Source organism: Chlorocebus sabaeus, chromosome 22, assembly GCF_047675955.1.
Source record: "Chlorocebus sabaeus isolate Y175 chromosome 22, mChlSab1.0.hap1, whole genome shotgun sequence".
NCBI classification, from domain to species: domain Eukaryota; kingdom Metazoa; phylum Chordata; class Mammalia; order Primates; family Cercopithecidae; genus Chlorocebus; species Chlorocebus sabaeus.
Window position 1 is genome coordinate 41499737 of NC_132925.1, and position 24813 is coordinate 41524549.

Sequence of the window (24813 nt, forward strand, 5' to 3'; positions counted from 1 at the left end):
CTAGGGAGCATTAAACTTTATATAGTGTTCTCAATGGTAATTTTACAGTAAAAGTAGAAGTTCTTCCATGTGACAGTTTTTTAATAGAGGCCTTAATAAAAGTATTGTATCGAAGCATAACTCAGGGAAAAGAAAGTTGTAGAGGATGCAAGGCACAGTGGCTCATGCCTATAATTCCACCACTTTAGGGGCCCAAGGTGGGAGGAGCATTTGAGTCCAGGAGTTCGAAAACAGCATAGGCAGCATGGTGAAACCTCATCTCAATTAAAAAATTATAACAATTAAAAATTAAAAAAAAGAAAGTTGCAGAGGATAAGTTAATATCTCCAACCATAAAGCTTTCTATTTCTAACTTAGTATGAGAATGGAACTTCATTTACCTTGAGATATTTGTATAACATGTTCCTTAGATTGCATTCTATAAAATATTTTCTTGACCCTACTATGCCACTGACTACTGTTAAAATGGTTGAATCATCTTTTCAAGTTTATGTCTGGCAGTTATATTAGTATTTTTGTAGCTTAAATTTTACATTTACATCTTCGAGCTATCTACAATTGAGTTTGAGATAAGATAGAGGCTAGGTGCAGTGGCTCATGCCTGTAATCCCAGCACTTTGGGAAGCTGAGGTGGAGGATCGTTTGAGGCCAGGAGTTTAAGATAGCAAGATCCCATCTCTACAAAAAAAATATACATTTTTTTTAAAAAAAGAAATAAGATGGATCTAAAATTCTACTCCCCATACCCAGAGACAACTCACAGCTGGAAGTACCAGCAAACAGGACGATACCACAGTGAGTGATTGCAGTCCTCAAAGTGTTCTCCCTTTATGCCTGGCCTGAGACTCCCCTCCTCCATCAGAGACACTCTATGGCTAGAAGGTCCCTGCAGGTAGAATTCTATTGTAATAAGCATTCAGCCTGGGAAGACTGTTTATACTACCTCCTAGACCTGCCTCCCTGCCCTATTAACCTAAGATTCTTCTCTCTCATCTAAAGACATCTTGAGACTGGATCATACCAATAAACGGGATCCTGCCACAACAGACACTTTGCTAGGAAGCACTTTCCTTTCCTCCACCCCTCCAAGCAGGGGAGCCAATCACAAAAAAAAAAAAAAAAAAAAAAAAAAAAAAAAAAAAAAAAAAATTGCCAGGCTCAGAAAGCACTCTTTATCCCAGGCAAGAGACTCCATTTCTCCACCTAGACGCACCATATCTCCTTGCCTGGTGAAGTCCCTTCTTTTCATCACATAGCACCAGCAGGGATCATCAGGGATCCCAGCTGCTGGAGATTTAGTTAAGAAGACCAAGATAATACTGCAAAAACTCTGGAAACGAGATTTTCATTTAAACCACAGCCCACAACAGTAGGCAAGAATATGCACGCTAAACCTCAACTGGGTGATTGCCTACTAAAATTAAAAATGTGAATAAGATATAGATCTCCCCTAGCATAAAAACCAAGATATCCAAGATACAATAGAAAATTACCTGTCATGGCCAGGTACAGTGGCTCACATCTGTAATCCCAGCACTTTGGGAGGCCAAGGTGAGCAGATCACTTGAGGTCAGGAGTTTGAGATCAGCCTGGCCAATGTGGTGAAACCCTGTCTCTACTAAACCCTGTCTCTACCCTGTCTCTACAAAAATTAGCTGGGTGTGGTGGTGCACATCTATAATTCCAGCTACTTGGGAGACTGAGGCAGGAGAATTGCTTGAACCCAGGAGGTAGAAGTTGCAGTGAGCCAAGATCGTGTCACTGCACTCCAGACTGGGCGACAGAGCAAAACTCTGTCAAAAAGAAAGAGAGAGAGAGAGAGAGAGAGAGAGAGAGATATAAAGAGAAAAGAAAATTACCTGTCTTAACATAATTTGTGATTCAGGAGAATCACATGAATGAGAAAAGACAATCAACTGATACCAACACCAAGACGAATCGAATGTTAGAATTATCTGACAATGATCTTTAAATGACTATCACGAATATGGTTCAGTTGTACATTCCCTTGAAACAAATGAAGAAAATAAGAAATAGAAAGTCACATTAAAGAAATAGAAGTTTTATGTAAGAATCAAATGGAAATTATAGAACTGACAAATACAATAACAACAAAAATACTCACTGGATGGGCTCAGTGCTAGGGAGTGGATAGAATCAGTTTACTTGTGGATGTATAGAATCCACTCAACCTGAAAATAGAAAATAGACTGAAACAAGATGAGTATATCCCCAAGAATCTGTGGAAGAATGGCAAAATATCCAATATTTGTGTCATTGGAATCTCAAAGAAGAGAGAGAGCAGGGTTAAAAGAGTATTTAAAGAAATATGTGCAAAAACTTCCCAAGTTTTATGAAAGATATAAACCCACAGATGTAAAAACCTGAACATACCCCAAATAGGATAAACCTAAAGAAATTGATGCCAAGGTACATCATAATGAAACATCTAAAAACTAAAGGCAAAGAGAAAAGGGTTGAAAGCAAGAAAGAAATGACATATTACCTATGAAAGAATACCATTCAGTTAACATCAGATTTCTCATCTGAAGTCATGGAGCCCAGAAGGAAGTGGCATAATATTTTTCAAGTGCTGAAAGAAAAAAAACATGTTAAGTGTGAATACTGTATCTACCAAAATGCTTCTTCAGTAATGAGGGGTAAATAGCCTGCTTCAGAAAGGAAAACTGAAATAATTTGTTCCTAGGAAACTATCCTTAAATATTGGCTATATAAAGTCATTCAGACAGAAGAGAAACGTTAAATGGAGGAATCTTAAAAGTATCAGGAAGACAAAACAACAACAGAAAGAGCAAACATATCAATAAGTACAATTGATTATAGTATTCCTCACGGCTTTTCTAAATTGTATGTGATGACTGAAACAAACGTGGTAATACCTTCTGATACCCAAAATAATGATATTTCAAAGTGGACCTACTTGGATATGAGGTTTACTTAGAATGGGAATGCATTGACAAATCAGGTATGTATATTGAAAAACCCAAACCAACTACTAAGAAAAATATACAAAATGACACCTTTTAAAACTTTGTCAATTAATTGAGATGGCATTCTAAAATGGTTCAAGTAACCCACAGAAAGGCAAGACAAGAGAAATGAAATACAGAGGAAGCAAACAGAAAACAAATAACAAATTGACACACTTAAGCCCTAATATATATCAATAATTACTTTAAATATATATCGTCTAAATAAGCCAATTAAAATGCAGATATTGGCAGACTGTATAAAAAGCACACTCAACTATATGCTGTTTATAAGAAACTAATGAAATATGTAGCTTGAAAGTAACAGTATAGAAAAGATATACCATTTAAACATTAATGTTAAAAAGCACAAACATGTGGCTATATTAATATCAGATAAAGGTGACTTAAGAGCAAAATAGGCCGGGCGCAGTGGCTCACACCTGTAATCCCAGCACTTTGGAAGGCCGAGGCAGGCAGATCACTTGAGGTCAGGAGTTCGTGACCAGCCTGGCCAACATGGTGAAACCCCATCCCTATTAAAAATACAAAAATTAGCTGGACGTGGTGGCACACACCTTAATCCCAGCTACTCAGGAAGCCGAGGCAGGAGAATCGCTTGAACCTGGGAGGAGGAGGTTGCTGTGAGCCAAGATTGCACCACTGCACTGCAGCCTGGGTGACAGAGTGAGACTCCGTCTCCAAAAAAAAAAAAGAGCAAAATAAATTACTACAAAGAGATACATTAATAATGATTAAAGTCTTAATTTACTAGGAAGACATAAATGTGTATACATCTAACAACTGAACTGAACTGAGAAAAGCATGAAGCAAAAACTGATAGAACTGAAAAGAGAAATCTGTAAATCCACAATTATGCCTGGGTATTTCAACACTCTGCTCTCAGCAACTAATAGAACTACTAGACAGAAAATCAACACAGATATAGGAAATCTGAGTAACACGATCAACCAACAGGATGTAATTGACAGATACATAACATGCCACACAACAGCAGAATACACATTTTGTTTCAAGTGACCATGGAATATTTACTAAGATAGACCATATCCTGAACCATAAAACAAATCTCAATAGATTTATATAAACTGAAATCATACAGAGTATGTATCTGACCATAATGGATTCAAACTAAAAATCAGTAACAGACAACAGGAAAAATCTCTAAACACTTGAAAATTAAACAACACATTTCTAAAGGATCCATGGGTTAAAGAAGAATCATCAAAGGAAATTAAAAATACATGCAACTAAATGTATTAAGTTAACATAGCATGCCAAAATATGTGTAATGCAACTAAAGAAGTTCTGAGAGGGAAATTTATGGCACTAAATGCTTACATTAGAAGTGAGGAAAGTTATCATATTAATTAATTTAAGTTCCTTTTTTAGGAAAGTAGAAAAAGAAAAACAGATTAAACCCAAAGCAAGCAAAAAGAGACAAATAATGAAAATAAGAAGTGATATCAAGGAAACTGAAAACAATAGAGAAAATTAATGAAACAAAAAGGCAGTCATCAGAGAATACTGCTGATAAACTTCTAGTAAAATTGATAAAAATGAAAAGACAGAAGGCACGAATTACTAATATCAGGAATGTAAAGTATGACTTCTATCTATAATCAGGAAAGTAATGAATTTACTACAGATCCAGCAGCCATTAAAAGTATTATAAAGAAATGGTAGGCCGGGTGTGGTGGTTCACGCCAGTAATCCCAACACTTTCGGAGGCCAAAGCAAGAGGATTGCTTGAGCCTAAGAGTTTGAGACCAGCCTAGGCAATACAGTGAGACTCTGTCTCTACAAAAAAAAACTTTTTAAAATTAGTCAGGTGGTCAGGCGTGGTGATGTGCACCTGAGTAGTCCCAGCTACTCGGGAGGCTGAGGTGAGAGGATTGCTTGAGTCCAAGAGGTTGAGCGGCAGTGAGCCATAGTTGTGCCACTGCACTCCAGCCTGGGTGACAGAGCAAGACCCTATCTAAAAACAAAAGAAAAGAAATATTATAGCTTTGTGCTCATAAATTTGACAATTTAGAGGAAATGGACTAGTTCCTCAAAAGCTAAAAACTACCAAAACTCAACTAAGGTGAAGTAAGCAACTTGAATAGTTCTATCAACATTGAATAAATTAAATTAGTAATTAAAAAGCACCCCCAAAAGAAATAGCCAGACCCAGAAGTCTACCAAACATTTAAAGAGAATTAACACCGACATTACACAATCTCTTCTGGAAAAAGGAAAAGGAAGGAATATTTCTAAGCTCATTTATGAGGCCAGTATTACCCCCAATACCCAAACCAGATAAAGACAGTACAAGAAAAGGAAAACTATGAACCAGTATCTCATATGAACTTAAACTCAAAAATTATCAATGAAATATTAGTAAATTGAATCCAACATTGTAAAACAATAATTATACAACATGAACAAGACAACATTCCTATTCTCACATTATATTTAGGAGTATGGATGAGGGTGAGAGGGAGGGTGGGGAAGATACAAGCAGTAAACAAATAAGTATTCAACTGAATTTCAGAAATAAGTGTCTTGAAGAGAATTAAACTAGGCAATAGGGGTTGCAGAATGGAGAGGAAGGAACTTTTTTTTTTTTTTTTTTTTTTTTTTTTTTGAGACGGAGTCTGGCTCTGTCGCCCAGGGTGGAGTGCAGTGGCCGGATCTCAGCTCACTGCAAGCTCCGCCTCCCGGGTTTACGCCATTCTCCTGCCTCAGCCTCCCGAGTAGCTGGGACTACAGGCGCCGCCACCTCGCCCGGCTAGTTTTTTGTATTTTTTAGTAGAGACGGGGTTTCACCGTGTTAGCCAGGATGGTATTGATCTCCTGACCTCGTGATCCGCCCGTCTCGGCCTCCCAAAGTGCTGGGATTACAGGCTTGAGCCACCGCGCCCGGCCAGGAAGGAACTTTTTGAGAAGGTTACACTTAAACTGATTCAAGAAGGAGTCAGCCTTTCAGAGATCTAGAATCTTCTCAAGAGACACCATTAATGAAAGGAAAAGCCTAGCTACAGACTTGGGGGAACCTGGAAGAAATATTCACAAATGCATATGTGTGACAAAGGGCTCATAGCCAGAAGAATTAGCTATAAAGAACTCTTACTAATCAGTAAGCAAAAGACAAACATAAAAATGGACAAAAGATTTGAACAGGCTTTTTACAAAAGATGATACTCAAATGGCCAGTAAGCATATAAAAAACACTGCTTCATATTATCACATCAAATAAATGAAAATTAAAACTACAAGAAGTTACCATTGTACACCCATCAGACTCACTATACCAAGTGTGTGTGTGCCCTAGTGAGGGAAGATATGAAGCATCTGTGACTCATACCTTGCTGGTTGGAGTGTAAAACCAGTTTGAAAACTGAGAGTTTTTAATGAAATTAAACCTATGCCTATTGTGACTTAGCAATTTCTCTCTAACTTTCTACCTAACAGAAGTATGTATATAAGTTCAAAAAGACTTGTAGAGGAATTTTCATAACAATTATATTCATAATATCCAAAACTGAAAACAACCCAAATATTCATAAATGGAAAATGGGTAACCAACTTGTGGTATATTTATATCATATCATATCATATCATATCATATCATATCATATCATCATAGCAGTAGAGAAGAATAGTCTACAGATTAATTCAGTAACATGAATAAATATAAAAACATTATGTTGAAAGAAGGCAGACCAAAAAGTACATGCTGAGTGAATCCATTTGTATGAAGTTCAAGAATAGACAAAAATCTTTGGTAATAGAAGTCAAAATGGTGATTAGTGACTGGAAAAGAGAATAGGAGAATATTCATGGGGATGCAAATATTCTATATCTTGATCTCAGTGGTAGATATACAAGTTTTATATATGCTAAAATGTATCTAGCTGTACATTTTACTTTATGGAAATTATGTATTAAACAAACAAACAAAAGATCTGAGTGGAGAATATACCAGGCAGAGGAAACAGCTAGTACAAAGAACATAGCCTGGAAATGGGTTTAATGTGGTCAAATAATAGAAAGTCAGTGTGTCTATAATAGGGAGAATGAGGGAGTGGGCTAAAAATTACCAGTTAACTTAATGTAGCAGTGTACTAAGATGATAACAAATGGCAATGTGTTAACTGAGCATATTATTGACTTAGAATTTTTTGGTTTAAAAAATTTTGTTCAACTATTTGACATTTGTATCATATAGGAAAATATTGACTTGAAAGTCAGTAGACTTGCCTCTACCCATATATAACTGACAACTTTTGACCTTTCTGGATCTTCATTCCCTCATTTATAAAATTATGAAGTTGTTCTAAATGGTGGCTGAAGACCTTCCCAACTATGATTTTTTTGTGTGTCTAGAACTTGAAAAACACTAAACAAAAGAAGACATCATTGTTATTCTTTTTATCTACAGAAATATGTATAGCCAAAGTTATAATGGGAACTGGCTTTTCAAAAATACTTAGAATATTTTAAATCCCTATTAAGGGAGCAGGGGGGGAACCTATAGATGCTTCATCAAAATGTTGTCTAGAAAAACCAGGAAAAGAATGAAGTTCATCTGTTACATTATCACATTACATTATATGTATTTAAAGGAATAAAAAATAATCAGAAGACAGTTTCTGCCAAAATAGATTTTAATTTTTATAGTTTTTCACACTATTTACTTCATATTTGAGTCACCTGTATATTTAAGTACAATGGTTTAAATAAATGTGGAGTTTAGATTTAGACCTTGTCTATCCCTTTTAGTTTCTGTAATCCAATCATTGAAGTATGGCTTGGTGGTAGAATAGTTTTGTGTTTTAATAAAATGCTTTAAGTACTGTAAATGTATGTTTGATTTTAGTTTCAACAGTTTCTTAAAAACTAATACATTCAATTTTTATTATATTTATTTAGCATTTTTTATTTAACCTATCTATTCATTTCTTCTTATTTTCAGAACTGAAGGCAGAAGCTAGTCTAATGGACCAGATGAGTAGTTGTGATAGTTCATCAGATTCCAAAAGTTCATCATCTTCAAGTAGTGAGGATAGTTCTAGTGACTCAGAAGATGAAGACTGCAAATCCTCTGCTTCTGATACAGGGAATTGTGTCTCGGGACATCCTACCATGGCACAATACAGAATTCCTGATATAGATGCCAGTCATAATAGATTTCAAGACAACAGTGACCTTCTGATGAATACTTTAAGTAAGTATACATAAACACAGGCAACTGGAAAAGTAAGAATTTATAGTGGACCCGTATTGATTGTCACCTAAAATTTGGATAGAAAAAGATTCCTATTTTTTGCATTTGATACTATTAACAATTACATTTTTATTGAATTATGGTTTTATTTTGAATCTGTAACATAATGCCTTCTTGGTTTTTCTCCCATCTCTCTAGATAATCTTTCCTTTCATTCCTTTTCAAGTTTATATGATCTTCTGCTCAGTCATTAAAGTTGGAGTTTTGCGAGGCTTACTTTTGGGTTCTTTTTTTCTTTTCATTCTACAGTTTTTCACTAGATAATCTCCTCCATGTTTCTGTTGCAGTCAGTACTTATGTGTAGATAACTTGCAAATTTGTATCTCTGATTCAAACCTCTAGGCTTTAGACACGTGTTTAACATCATCCCCCATCATCTCATTGCCTTCAATTTACTTTGTCCAAAACCAACTCATAATCAATCTTTGGCTCACTGTGTTACCTCTTAGTGAAGGTAGCATACATCTAATTATGCAAATCATAAGTATAATTATTTTCAATGACTGAATTTCTTCCTCTTTACAGTGTAGCCACTCGTTCATCAAGTCCTGTTTGTTTTGCTTCCTCTATATTTCTCAAAGTCATCTGCTTCTCTGCATCTCCGCCACTATCACAGTAGTTCAACCTATCATTTCTTGCCTTATCTACTACAATGACCTAACTGGTTCATGCCTTTATCTAGTCAAGCCCATTTTTGATCCATTATGTACACTGTAGCCATATTGATTTTTTTCACAATTCAAATACAATTTGTCATCTCTTCTGCTTTATACTTTTTAATAGCTTGTAATTTCTTTTAATATAGAAGCAAAACACCTTAACATAATGGTCTTGATTTTTCTTTTCTAACAACACGTGCTTTCTTTTTGCCACTATACTCAAATACTTTCACTCACATCAGGACCCTTATACATGCTGTCCATTCAGCCAGAAACACTTCCTTCTTTTCATGTGATTTTTTTCTCCTTTAGATTATAGTTCAAAGTTACTTTCTCTAGGAAGTCTTTTTCACCTTTCTGACAAGGTCCTATCTTTTATAGACTTTTAGAATATCAGATATGTCTTCTTTATATCAATTGTTTGACAATAGTAAATTTACATTAATTTGTGTGATTTGCTCTCTTTCTCTAGAGTATAATGTTCCATGAGAACAAGGACCTTGTTTGTTTTTGCTTATCATTGAATTCTAGCACTTAGCACATGGTACTTGACACATAATAGATGCTCAGTAAATACTTTTAAATAAAGGCATGCAGGTTGGTATTACCTGGGGAGAATGGAATTTTCTGTATATTTAAAAATTAATCCCACTATGTTTATTAATAATGAAAAAAGTAAGCAGCTAGAAAGACTGACTAGCTTTAGCCTAATGATAGAACTAAAGAAGGGAGAAGCCAAGACTGAGAGGCAGATAATTGGTAAAACTATGGGATAATTAGGGACCAGCAAAGATATTTTGAATTTCCAGTTATTTAGTGTTATTCTTGACTTGGGAAGTAATATTGGAATATTTGATTTTTTGAATGGCCAAGGGAACATGGAGAAAACTCAGCTTGGTGGTACTAAATGAGAATCTGAGTAAAAGCTAGAAAAAATTTTCCAGAAATTAATAAGTTCTATAGTAAATTGAGCACATGTCTAGGAATCAGCATATCTGTATTATATTCCTGACTTCCTTATCACTTATTAGTTATGTAACTAATAACACTACACTTAACTTTCTTGTAGCTTCAATTTCCTCATTGAAAGTGGAGGTCACATTGCCTTGTAGAACTTTGAAGGGGTTCAGGATATTTTATATTTTAGAATTTCTTTTTATATCTAGAAGAGTTTTCTGGTAAAACATGGCACAGTGAATTTATGTTTTTAAAACCCCTTCTGTGCCAAACAAATAGGAACAAGGGATAAAGTATTAAAAGGTAAAACCCAGACATGGCCAGAATCAAATAATATAAGATAAACATCTCCAAAGAGAAGAACTGGAATATGCACACAAAACAGTGGACTTAGTGGAGTTGAAGCCATTGGATCTGAGTTCAAAAGAAGGTGATATTGGTAAGGATCTTGGTACTTTCAGGGAAAGGTATAATAACATAATCAGAACTTTTAGGGAAACTTTTAGGGAAATAATCAGAACTTTCAGGGAAAGGTATAATAATATAATCAGAACTTTTAGGGAAAGTTTTAGGGAAATAATCAGAACTTTCAGGGAAAGGTATAATAATATAATCAGAACTTTTAATAGTTTAAAACTATTAAACTTTTAAACTATTAAAACTTTTAAACTATTAAAAGTTCTGATTCAGTGAACCTGAGTCATACTTTCTATTTGAAGCTAGAGAACGTGTGTTGTTGGGGGTTAGTAGGGGAAGGGAGAGAGGGTTGATAGAGGTGAGGATAAATAATAAAAGAAGTTTGGAAGAAATAACCAGTTAATAAAAGAGATCGGAAGAAATAGATATTTACATATTAACTAAGGCTACTGTATTTTAGAAGGTGTGGGCATAGGGTCTGTAGAACCTTGATATCCATTGACTCCTTGAAGGGATCTAGTATATTTACAATATACCCAGGGGATAACAACCTCCAAATGTGATTATGAAACCTGTTTCTGGTAATGGATCTCAGAGGACTAGGTAGAGGGAACTACAAAACCCTGTCAGAGTGGTGTGAGGCTAGAGAAAAACAGAAATTTTCACTCAAAATGAGCAATCAACAGAAGAAAAAAGTCTAATGCCAAGAAAGTCAGCCAACAAAATTAACAGTTAGGGCAGGGATTCTTTCCAAATGAAAATCTTCTTACAGAGCAATTAAGACAAAGACATTTAAATAAGTATGCTAAAAGCATTCAAAGAGATAAATGAAGATACAGCTTTTAAAAGAATTATAAAACAAAGCCAGGAAGAAATGAAACAAATCTAATAGATTATAAAAAAGAATAAATTAGACTGGTCATTGAAATTTTTTAAAAAACCAGTAAATGAGAAAAACTGTAGACTGGACACAGTTGAAGAATAAATTTGTGAAATAGAAGATAATATTGAGGAACTATCCCAAAACACAATATAAGAGAGACAGAAAAATAAAACGGGAGACCGACTTAGAGATAGAAAAGATTGAGAAGAGTAAACATTACGCAATAGGAAGTCCAAGAAAGAATGGAGGAGATAGTATAAAAACTTAATCCTGAGAATTTTCCAGAATTGAAGAAACCCATGAATTTTTACTTCAGCTAATAAGCAGGATAAATAAAAATAAATCTAGACCTCAAAACATGATCGTGAAACTACAGAACATCAAGGATGAAATAACCTTAAAAGCTACAGAGAAGACAACCTACAAAAGAAGAATAGGCTGACAGCAGACACTCTTAGCTAGATAGGTAAGCCAAAAGATAGTGGAGGAAATATCTTTCAAGTGTTGAAGGACAATAATTCTAGCTAGAATTTTATACCCAAACACAATGTCATTCAAGAGTAAAATAATTTTCAGGCACATGAAAACAGTTTATTGTTTGTAGAATTTAGCAAATGTATTATTAACAGACATATATATGTTATATATATATATTTCGGCAGAAAGAAAAGTGAAAACAGAAGGAAAGTGTGGAATATGAGAAACAGTAGTGAGCAAAGAAATAGATGAAATGTCAGGAAATCTGATTAACCTTTGACTATAAAGATAACAAGTCTGTTTTAGATGTTTGTACATTTGGAAGTTTTTTTTTTTTTGAAGATCAAAGCTAAAACTCTAGACAATAGTTGTTGAGAGAGTATTCAATCAGTAGTTTAAGTAAGCTAAGATCCATGTCATGTTAGGAAGATAGAAACACTGAATTTGACTTTATTAGATAAATTTGTAGTTCATTATGTATCCTAAAATGTTAAGGTTACCATTTAATTAATAAATACAATCTATAGTTCCCACATACCAGTGGAAAAACCAGGGAACATAGAAAACTTTATGTAGTAGAAAGCAGAGAAGAAGAAGTGAAAGGAAGTGATTGATCAACCCAAAACAGAAAATATGAAGTAGAAACAAATCTCAATCTATCAGTAATAACAAAAGCAAAGCATTTTATCCACCTAATAAGAAACAGATTATCAGATTAGATTTTTTTAAAACGCCATATGCTGATTATAACAAATTTTCTAAAAACCATATGGAAAATAAAGAGATAGAAAAAAAGATGCTAGCTAAGTAGTAATTATAACAAAAATCTGGATCATCAATATCAGAAATAATAGACTTTAAGGCAAAATGTACTCCTAGAGGATAAAGGGGCTTGATAAACTACGAGAAAAGGTTCAGTTCACCTGGAAGATAAACAATTCTGAATTCGTATGCATGTAATAACATATCTTCACTATGTGTGTGTGTATATATAAAACATAACAGAAGTAATAGAAATTGACAAGTCTATTTTAGTGGGAGATTTTATTAATCTGTAATCAAGCAGAAAAAATTTAGTAAGAGCATGAAATCTGTAAATACATAATAGACATACCTGCTCTAATAGTGAATACATAGAATCCTACAATCCAAAAATGCAAAGCGAGTGGTCATATTTAAAATACATATGAAACATTTACAGGAATTTACATCTTACTAGGACAAAGACAATAACAGATTACAAAGAATTCATTTTTTAATGAACATATTATGATTATAATATGATGAAAATATAAATAAATAAAAATTAATTTAAAATAAGTTTAGAAATTTCAAAGCACAGGCCTAATAACTTACATGTTAAAAGGCAACTATAATGAAATTACAAAATGTGTAATTGAACAATATTTAAAAATTGAATACTGTTATGAAGATAAAAAATCATAAATAATAAATATCACAGCAGTTTGGGTACTTCCAAGGAAATGTTTTAAAGGATAATAGGAAATTTAATTAATTAATTAACTTTATTTTAGAGATGGAGTCTCACTTTGTTGCTCAGGCTGGAGTGTAGTGGCCATTAACAGGTGCAAACATGGCGTACTACAGCCTTGAACTCTCGGGCTCAAGTGATTCTCCTGCCTCAGCTTCCCCAGTACCTAGTACTGCAGGCATATGCCACTGTGTCCAGCTCATTATAGGGAAATTTATAACTTCAAAATTTTATTAAAAAAATTGAAGATAAATGAGTGAAAGGTTCACTTTGAGGAACTAGAAGGACAATAACATCTTAAAGCAGAGAAAGAAAATAATATAGATGAATAGAAGTTAATGTAATAGATAATGAGGAAACATTAGAAAATCAACAAAACTAAAAATTTGTTTCTTTAAAAACTAACAAAATAGACCAATAGAATAGACCAATCTTTAAAAGGACTGAGAAGAAAAATAGAAAAATCACAAATAGGCCATATTAAGGAAGAAAATTAAGTTAAAATTATAACTATATTTTTTAAAATTATTGATATACAATAAACATATTTATGACTTACACGCGATATTTTGATACCAGCATACAATGTGTAGTGATCAAATCTGGGTAATTAAGATATACGTTACCTCAAACATTTGTCCTTTTTGGGGGGTTAAGAACATTTCAAATCTTCTCTTCTAGCTATTTTGAAATATACAATAAATTGTTGTTAACTGTAGTTACCCTACTGTGCTATTGAACACTAGAACTTAATAACTTTATTTAGTTATTTAGTTATTTAACTGTATTTTTGTACCCGTTAACCAACCTCTCTTTATCCCTGTCTTCACCTTTCCAAGCCTCTGGTAACCATCATTCTACTCTCCATCTCCATGAGATAGACTTTATTAATTCTCACATGTGAGTGAAACCATATGATATTTTTCTTTCTGTGCCTGGCTTATTTCACGTAACATAATGACCTCCAGTTCCATTCACATTGCTGCCAGTGACAAGATTCCATTCCTTTTTATGTCTGAATAGTATTTTACTATGTATATTAATTATTTATTCATCTATTAATGGATACTTAGGTTGATTCCATATATTGGCTCTTGTGAATAATGCTGCAATGAACATAGGCATGCAGATATCACTTTGATATACTGAGTTCCTTTCTTTTGGATATATACCTAGCAGTGAGTAGATCTATATAGTTTTTTGAGGAACCTCCATACTGTTCTCCATAGTGCCTGTACTAATTTACATTCCCACAAGCATTCCCTTTGTGTCCTTGCCAGCATGTTATTTTTTGTCTTTTCAATAATAGCCATTTTAAGTGGGATGAGATGATGTCTCATTAAGCTTTTGATATGCATTTCCCTAATTATTAGTGATGATGACCATTTTTTCATACACCTGTGGGCATTTTTAAAATTATTGATTTTAAATGTCTTCTTTTGAGAAAAATCTATTCAGATTATTTACCCATTTTTAAACGGTATTATATGGGGGTTCTTTGGCCATTGAGTTGTTTGAATTTCTATATAATTCTGGTTTTTAATCCCTTGTTGGATGGATACTTTGCAAATATCTTCTCCCATTCTGTAGATTGTCTCTTTACTCCATTGATTATTTCTTCTGCTGTGCAGAAGCTTTTTAGTTTGATGTGATCCCATTTGCCTGCTTTTGCTTTTGTTGTCAGTGTTTTCAGGTCTTATATATAAAAAAATCGTGGCCCAGATGAATCTCTTAGAATGTTTCCCCAATGTTTTCTTCTAGTAGTTTCACAGTTTCAGGCCCTAGAATTGAATCTTTAATCTGTTTTGATTTTATTTTTGTTTATAGTGAGAGATGGGGGTCTAGTTCCTTTTTTCTTTTCTTTTCCTTCCTTCTTTCTTTCTTTCTTTCTTTTTTTCCCAGCACCATTTATTGAAGAAACTGTCCTTTTCTCCATGGAATGTTCTTGGTGCCTTTGTGAAAAATCAGTTGACTATAAATATGTGGATTTATTTCTGGGTTCTCTATTCTGTTCCATTGGTCTATGTGTCTATTTTAATGCCAATACCATGCTGTTTTCTTAGGTAATGTGGTACCTCCAGCTTTGTTCTTTTTGTTCAGGGTTGCTTTGGCTATCTGGCATCATCTGTGGTTCCATATGAAGCTTATTTATTTATTTATTTATTTATTTTTTATATCTGTGAAGAATGTCTTTGGTATTTTGATAGGTATTGCATTGGATCTGTAGATTGCTTTTGGTAGTATCGTTATTTTCACATTATAATTCTTTCAGTCTATAAACATGGCATGTCTTTCCATTTTTTGTGACCACTTCCATTTCTTTCATCAGTGTTGTATAGTCTTCCTTGTGAAGCTCTTTCACCTTCTTGGTTAAATTTATTCCTAGGTTTTTGTTTTGTTTTGTTTTTTTGTTTTTTAATTAAAGACAGGGTCTTGCTCTGTTGCCCAGGCTGAAATGTAATGGCATGATTGTAGCCCACTGCAGCCTTGAACTCCTGGGCTCAAGCGATCTTCCCTCCTCAGGCCCCCAAGTTGCTGGGACTATATATATTCTGATTTTTAATCCCTTGTTGGACGGATACTTTTTTTTTTTTTTTTTTTTTTTTTGTAGAGACTGGGTCTCACTGTGTTGTGCAAGCTGGTCTTGAACTCCTGGACCCAGGCAGTCCTCCTGCCTTGGCCTCCTAAAGCGCTGAGAATATAGGCATGAGCCACTGTCCTGGACCTTAGTGTTTTGGGGTGTGTGTGTGTGTGTGTGTGTGTGTGTGTGTGTAGCTATTATAAATGGGATTGCTTTCTTGATTTCTTTTTCTGCTAGTTTCTTGTTGGTTTATATAAATGCTACTAATTTTTGTATGTTGATTTTTGTATCTTGCAACTTTACTTAAATTGTTTATCAATCCTGAGTGTTTTTGTGGAGCTTTTAGTGTTTTCTCTTTATAAGATTTTGTCATCTGCACACAGGGAGAGTTTGACTTCTTCCTTTGCAATTTGGATGCCCTTTATTTTTCTCTCTTGTTTCTTTGCTCTGGCTAGGACTTCCAGTACTGTGTTTAATAAGAGTGGTGAGAGTGAGTGTCCTTATATTGTTCCAGCTCCTTGAAGAAAAGCTTTCGGCTTTTCCCCATTTAGTATAATGTTAACTGTGAGTTTTTCTAATATGGCCTTTATTGTGTTGAGGTACCCTCCTTCTAGATCTAGTTTGTTGAGGGTCTTTTATCATAAAGGGATGTTGAATTTTATCAAATCCTTTTTCCACATCTATTGAGATAATCATATGGTTTTTGTCCTTCATTCTGTTGGTGTGATGTTTCACATTTATTGATTTGGGTATGTTGAACCATTCTTACATCTCTGGGATAAATCCCACTTATCATGGTGAATGATCCTTTTAATGTGCTGTTGGATTTGGTTTGCTACTATTTGTTGAGGATTTTTGCATGTATTTTCATCAGAGATACTGACCTATAGTTGTGTCCTTGTCTGGTTTCAGTATCAGGGTAATGCTGGCTTCATAGAATGAATTTGGAAGAATTCTCTCCTCTTCAGTTTTCTGGAAGAATTTGAGAAGAATTGGTATTTATTCTTTAAATGTTTGGTAGAATTCAGTATAGAAGCCATCAGGTCCTGACCTTTTTTTTTGACAGGAGACTTTTTATTACTGATTCAGTCTTATTACTTGTACTTGATCTGTTCAGGTTTTCTTTTTTTTTCTTGGTTCAATCTTTGTAGGTGGTATATGTCCAGGAATTTATCAGTTATCATTAGGTTTTCCAATTTGTTATTTTAAAAAATTATTGTTTATTTTATTTTATTTTTTATTTTTTGGAGACAGAGTCTTACTCTGTTGCCCAGGCTGGAATCCAGTGGTATGATCTTGGCTCACTGCAAACTCTGCCTCCCGGGTTCAAGCAATTCTTCTGCCTCAGCCTCCCAAGTAGCTGGGACTAAAGGTGCATGCCGCCACACCCAGCTAATTTTTTTGTATTTTAGTAGAGATGGGGTTTCATCGTGTTGCCCAGGCTGGTCTCAAACTCCTGAACTCAGGCAATCCACCCGCCTCAGCCTCCCAAAGTGCTAGGATTGCAGGTGTGAGCCAATGCACCCAACCTTAATTATAATTTTATTTAAACATTTATTCCAGTAAATTTGGCATAGGAATGGATGATTTTGTAGAAAAAGCATAATTTACCAAGTTACAACAAAATAAGGGTCATCACAGAAATGTAAGAGATGTTAAACATATGAAATGGGATCAATCTAATTCACCACATTAACAGATTATAGAAGTAAACCCATATGACCATTTCAACAAATGAATAACTTGACAAAATTCGATATTTATTAATTTGAAAATACGTACTTGAGGCTGGGCATGGTAGTTCACACTTGTAATCCCAGTACTTTGGGAGGACGAGGCAGGCAGGTCACTTGAGGCCAGGAGTTCGAGACCAGCCTGGCCAACATGGTGAAACCCTGTCTCTACTAAAAATGTAAAAATTAGCCAGGCATGCTGGTGCATACCAATAATCCCAGCTACTCAGGAGGCTGAGGCATGAGCATTGCTCAAATCCAGGAGGTGGAGGTTACAGTGAGCTGAGATCATGTCACTGCACTCCAGCCTGAGTGACAGAGTGAAACTCTGTCTCAAAAAAAAAAAAAAAAAAAAAAAAAAAAAAAAAAAAAAAATTAAATTAAAATAAATAAAAACATTTACCAAAGGATGAATATAATAGGATTTTCTTAGCTTTACAAAAGTTAATTACCAAAAAACAGAACTCCTATAAACATCACACTAATAGAGACTTTAGAAGCATTCCTGTTAAATTCAGGAACAAGACAAAGGGGACAAATGTTATTTCTGTTGAGCACTCTATTGAATTTGCTAGCAAATGCAATAAAACAAGTAAAAGAAATATGATATAAGAATTGAAAACAAGAAATAAAGTACTCTTAATTTGTAGGAATGTAAATTATCTACATAGGAAATCCAAAAGAATCAACAAACAATAGAACTAATAAAATAATTTGGAAAGATTACTAGATGCAAAAGATATATGCAAAAGTAAAATCTATAGTGTTTTTGTCTATCGGTAATAACCACTTGGGAGGTGTTTTTTTTTTTTTTTTAAGTAAAAATAGTGAAATTTCTTTTCCTGATGTATCTAAACTAGGAGTTTCCTAATGAAATAAACCATCTCTGACCATTACTGTAGTCATCCCATTGCTCAGCTTTATGAGAGACCCAACACCCCCTTTTGTAACAGATTTTTTTAAATTCTCCTTTACTATTTTGAAATAAATTTCATAGCTTAATATAATCTGTGTGCATACTTCTTTGAAAAGCATTAATTTAATTTAATATAAAGGCAAATAAAAACAAATTTATAGTAATATGTATTCCAACTTTGTAAATGTTAAACATTATATCTTTAAAAAGTAAATGTTAAAGATATAATGAAGTAACCATGTTTTTGCAGTTGCTTTTAATGCATAAGTTTGGATTTAAGAAAAACAAAACAACATTCAACTCATATTGTCAACAATTTTTCTTTTTATTTAACCTGTAGAAATAAGGACTAGAAAAGTATAGGCATATATATTAAAAAATTGCGTCTACAGCTGCCTATACAGACAAGTGTTGTTGTGCTGTAATGCTGCTCTAAATACAATGAGCAGCACTGATGACACTGATGTGTTGCCCCAAACTATTTTTAAAAGAAAATTTTTGAAAAGTTCTTAAAAAATACAAAACAAAATCATCTTCAGTTTACATGATAGCTGCATACTTGTAAGTTTCAATTAAATATGTGCAAAGCAATACCTGGAATTTATGGAAATGTATTTCAGCTTTAGTTTTACGTTTATAAACATATCTTCCAAGTACATATTCCATCAGACTTTCAAAAGTTTCACAGAATATAGAAGAGTTCTTTATTGTGCAAGACTGGTTCGTCCATTGCAAGACATTTAGCATTCCTAAACTCCCCTCCCACTAAATGCTATCAGCAATCTACAGCCATCAGGACAAGTAACCCCTCATGTAAATTTCTGTACCATCCCCTGGGGGGCAGTACTACTCTCAGTGCTAACTATTAGTTTAAATGTCTGAATATATTTTTATGGGTAAACTCTCTTTTTCTGAGTCATAATTACAGCTATGATTGAAAACACATTTTCTTTACTAAGCAACTCATAATCAAAGGCTAATCTTACATCTTCAAAACTTAACTGAATATTTTATAACCTTGACAGTATAAAGTCTATAAAGGCAAAATAGAACTCTGAGTGCGTTTGGGTTTGTGTCACTTGAAAAACTCATATTACAGGCATCATATGAAGTTGAACATTCTTATGTCATACAATAGTTGTGTAAGTGGAAACTGAATCCTTGAAAATGGGCCGGGTGAGGTGGCTCATGCCTGTAATCCCAGCACTTTGGGAGGCCGAGGCAGGTGATTCACCTGAGGTCAGGAGTTCGAGACCACCCTGGCCAACATGGTGAAACCCCGACTCTACTAAAAATACAAAAAAATTAGCCAGGCATGGTGGCGCATGCCTGTAATCTCAGCTACTCGGGAGGCTAAGGCAGGAGAATTGCTTGAACTGTGGAGGCAGAGGTTGTAGTGAGCCGAGATAGCACCACTGTGCTCCAGCCTGAGTGACAAGAGTGAAACTCCATCTCAAAAAGTAAAAAAGAAAAGAAAGTGATGAGATGGTCATGAGAACCAGATGCACAGAAGAAGCTTTAGCAGATTTTATTTATTTATTTATTTATTTATTTTGAGATGGAGTTTCACTCTGTCGCCAGGCTGGAGTGCAGTGGCATGATCTTGGCTTACTGCAATCTCCGCCTCCCAGATTCAAGTGATTCTCCTGCCTCAGCCTCCTGAGTAGCTAGGACTACAGGCATGCGCCACCATGCCCAGCTAATTTTGTATTTTTAGTAGAGATGGGGTTTCACCATGTTGGCCAGGATGGTCTCGATCTCTTGACCTCATGATCCACCTGCCTTGGCCTCCCAAAGTGCTGGAATTACAGGCATGAGCCACCGTGCGCCCGGTCTAGCAGATTTCTTTATCAAATGATGTTATCAGTTCTGGAGTTCATGCAAAAGACTGAGACATAACTTATACGTGGCCTAAAAACTATTCTTCTTAAATTAGGTATTGATTTCAAAACATGCCAGCTTTTTTGATTATGGATTAGTTAAAAAATACAAGAATTTTTTTAACCACTGTAATTTACTACCTAAGTGATTTCATTCAGTCCCTTTGCTTCAGATAAACCTGTATGATCAATGACTCTCAAATCTTTATTTCCAGCTCCAGCCTCTACCTTTAGCTCCAGACTTGTATATCCAAGTGCCAGTACCAAATATATTTGGGTATTTACTAGGTATCTCAGATTTACCACATGAAGATTGAACTTGTGATTTTTCTTCTATAACCATGTTCCTCTGGTGTTTCTCATCTCAGTAAATGATAACTCGGTAAATGATTTATCCAGTTGTTCAGAACAGAAACCTTGGAGTCATTCTTCACTTCTTTCTCTTGTACCCTAAATTCAATGTTTTAATTAGTCCTATAAACTCTATCTTCAAAGTATATTATGAATCTGACCACTTAGGGGTACCTCCCCTGGACTACCTGAGTCAAAGCCAACATTATTTCTTACATGAGAGACTGCATTAGACTTACAACTGCTCTCTTGTTTCTGTGTTTCTTCCACACCATTATGGCATATTTACTGATCTACAACCGGTTTTAAGTTAGTTGCCTGCTTAAAATTTTCTCATGAATTCTCATTACATTTTCAAACAAAATCCAAAGTTTTTACCATGACCTTCTGGATATGTTTCTGACCTCATTTACTGCTGTTATCTTCCTTATTCATTCCAAACCACCCACAGTGGCCTTCTTGCAAGTCAGAGAATGCAACAAGTATGCTCCTGCCTTGGGGCATTTGCACTTCTCTTCTTTCAGCCTGGTCACTTCACCTCCACGCTCTCCATTTTTTATGACTTTCTTCCTATATTTGAATCTCTGTTCAAATGTCAGCCCTCAAAAAGACCTTCAAAACTACCCTATCTAAAATAGCACCTGCCACTGTAATCTCCGTACCCATTTTCATTTTTCTGTAATACTCATCCCTACTTGGCATTATGTTATATATTTGTTTATTTGTTTACTGTCTGTCTCCCCCACTGGACTGTAAGCTCCATGACAGTAAGTACATAGATGAATTACAAAAGGAATCAATGGTGAGTTATCCTTGACATGTATTATTTAATGATTTTGACTCCATTTTAAGTAAAAAAAAAAAAATGTCCACTCTTCAAAATGATGTAGTCTGATCTTCTAAACTATGCTTTTCTCATTTCCTGATTTAATTAAATCAGTGATATAAAAAAAAGAGTGATGGGGATATGTAAAAGAAGACTAAAATAGATGCCAGGAAATACTAAAACTGTGCTGAAGTTTGGTGGTATATTTTTTCTTTACACGCAGTATTAATTATTTGAGTTACTAATTGTGTCACTGAATTACAGAATAAGCAAAATGCTAACTAAACAGAATCATGCTTGGGGGCTATATTTTGTGTAAAATTTATGTTATGCAAAAATAAATATTAAATATTTAATTACTGCAGTTTTGTTATTTCTTTTTCATTTTAGGAAATGATTTGCAGCTGAGTGAATCAGGAAGTGACAGTGATGACTGAAGAAATATTTAGCTATAAATAAAAATTTATACAGCATGTATAATTTATTTTGTATTAACAATAAAAATTCCTAAGACTGAGGGAAATGTCTTAACTTTTGATGAGAAAAGAAATTAAATTTGATTCAGAAATTTCAGTTGATGTTATTTATTTATTTTTTAGACAATTTATATATGTAAATAAATTTTACAGCAGTTTATATATTTTACAGCAGTTTTAGGTTCATAGCAAAGTTGAAGTTTTAGGTTCATAGCAAAGTTGCGAAGGTCTTATTTCTTCTCTCCCCATTATCAATATCCCACAGCAGAGTGGCACATTTGTTAAAATAGATGAACCTACATTAATAGATCATTATTACACAGTCCATAGTTTACATTAGGGTTTAGTTTTGATGTTGTACATTCTATGGGTTTTTGACAAATGTGCATCCATCATTTTGGTAACATTCAGAATAGTATCACTGCCCTAAAAATCCTGCGCTCTGCCTATTCATTCATCCTTTCCCTCTAACCCCCAGCAACTACTAATCTTGTTGTCTCCATAGTTTTGCATTTTCCAGAATGTCATATAGTTGGAATCATACAGAATATAGCCTTTTCAGATTAGTTTCTTTCACTTAATGATATACATTTAAGTTTCCTCCATGTCTTTCATGGTTTGATAGCCCAGTTTTTTTTTTAAGTTTGAATCCTCTTCTATTGTCTGAATGTATCACAGTTTATTTATCAACTCAACTACTGAAGGACATCTTGGTTGCTTCCAAGTTTCGTCGATTATGAAAAAATTTTAAATTCAACTTCTTACCTCTGGAATTTGTATAGTTTTTGTTTTTTAATTTGTAAGTTTTTATTTTAACCTTGCTTTCTCCTTTTCTTTTTCTAGCCCAACTTTAGTTAATCTGTCTTCATTTTTATTTCTATTTTATTTATCAATACTTAGCCAAGAACTACAACTATGTTACTTATTACTTAACTCATAATTAATAAGCAAGCTCATAATTCAAAGTAGCTAGTAAAATGCTTATTTTAATATAGTAATTATAATATTTTTTACTGAAAGTTGTTATGCTGAGTTTTCTTTTTGGTGTTAACACTACCAAAAATGAGTACATGGTGATATGAGCTGATCAAGCTGGCTATATAATAGGCATTATGTTTCCAAACTTCCAGCAAGTTAAACAGTACATCTTCAGTACATCATTTCCCCTCCTTATTATTTCCCTCATAAGTGAAACATTCTTAAAGACCTTTTTTTATGGATTGAATACCTAGTATATCATTCTTTATACCACTCAAGGGTATGTATAAGTACCTCAGAGAGAGAGGAATGAAATATAATATCTCCCGTGCTTTTGTATCTCCTTATTTGATGTGTTTTCAGATACCAAAATGTAGGGAGCTAGTGGATTAGATAAGTTCTCAGATAAAAGGTTCTCTGCCAGAAACAGCTGATGACCCTGACATGATTCTAAACATATACACTTTTGGTTTGATCTGTACTGAATGGTTTGATTAAACTGATGGTAATGTAAGCATGCAAGCAGAAAAAGTAAGTTGGCTACAAAAGAACAAAAATCAAAGGACTTTGAATTATTCTATAAGACTAAACTCTAAAGGTAATAAAGCTGCATCTGTGGAAGGGTATTAATGTGACCTATGAATTATGTATTCATCAGATATCATCTATAGTTTGGTAAGAAGGTATTCTTAGACATATAAGAATCCAGTTCTATTATTCATATACCATTCCTATAATAATTATTGTAGTAATTTTCTAAGTTATTGAGAGATGACTCAAAATTAAGAACTCAAGAATGGAAAAAAGTATAATAAAAATATATTATAAAAAGATTGATAACTATCTAATATTTTCAGGACTAGTACCTTCTTTGTCTCCTGAAGGAAACTCACTCAATTTGAAGGGGTAGTTGACACTCATGCCCAGAAACATTTTAAGTGAAAGTGACTTCTGGGATGCTGACTAGGGAGAGAAGGCCAAGAGCTTATTGGTCCTACTGCCCTGAGGCTGCAATCCTAGTTGGGGCAGTCATGTTTCAGGCTGAGGCTGGATACATGTGCAGCAGAAATCAGTGAAGGCGTAAGCTATTCACACACTCCTGACCAACCCTGAGGCTTGTGCGTAGTATACACAAAAGGGCCTGGCGAAAAATAGAACTTGGGAAGACTTGAAAATAACATGTTCTTTGAATGTATTCCCTTACACATACAGATCCATTAGCAAAAGACACAGTCTTATTGGCTCAAAGTGGTTTGGACATGATATCTGTCCAGTCGTTGGCTATTCAGAGTACCATTTTGTAGAACAGTGACCTTAACGGAGGAAGGTTTGACTGGGAGGCAGAAGGGAGGCAGTGGTATTATCTCTGAAGTACTTTCAGCATTGAAGTGCTAGAAATTTTTTTTAACATTAGGTAGTGCTTGTGTGAGTTACACACATATAAAAATTAACAGAGCTGTACACTTAAGATTTGTGCATTTTACTTCAAGTTACATTTAATTTTAAAAGTCCATAAATAAAATCAATAGGAAAAATACTGCAATATAGAGGATGGCAGAACATTAATATCAATAATGTTTAAATTGATGTTACAAATTTACAAGAAGGGGACAAACAACTCTAGAAAAATGGGCAAAGAAAGTGAATAGGCAGTTCCAAAAATTATAAAAGCATATATTTTGGCTCGACAGTCTCACTTCTGGAAATTTATCCTACAGATATATTTAACTTCTGTGCAATGTTATTATTGCAGTATTACTTATGATAGAAAAAGACTGTGAACACTGAAAATTTGAGACAGGTCTCAGTTAATTAATTTATTTACTTATGTATTTATTTGAGACAGAGTTTCGCTCTTGTTGCCCAGGCTGGAATGCAAAGGTGGGGCCTCGGCTCACTGCAAG

At 34.3% G+C, this 24813-nt stretch overlaps 1 protein-coding gene across 3 annotated transcripts in view; it reads left to right on the plus strand.

Moving 5' to 3' along the window:
* The window catches only part of EAF2 (ELL associated factor 2), a 52014-nt gene extending 29989 nt beyond the window's left edge, over window positions 1–22025 (plus strand). For 2 of the 3 annotated variants that reach the window (XM_007985630.3, XM_038003402.2), the window contains 2 exons: window positions 7972–8223; window positions 21846–22025. In XM_007985630.3, coding sequence (XP_007983821.2) covers window positions 7972–8223; window positions 21846–21892 — 299 coding nt within the window. In that variant the 3' untranslated portion in view covers window positions 21893–22025. The other variant, XM_038003403.2, reaches the window with a different exon arrangement.
* Window positions 22026–24813: the final 2788 nt, after the last annotated feature.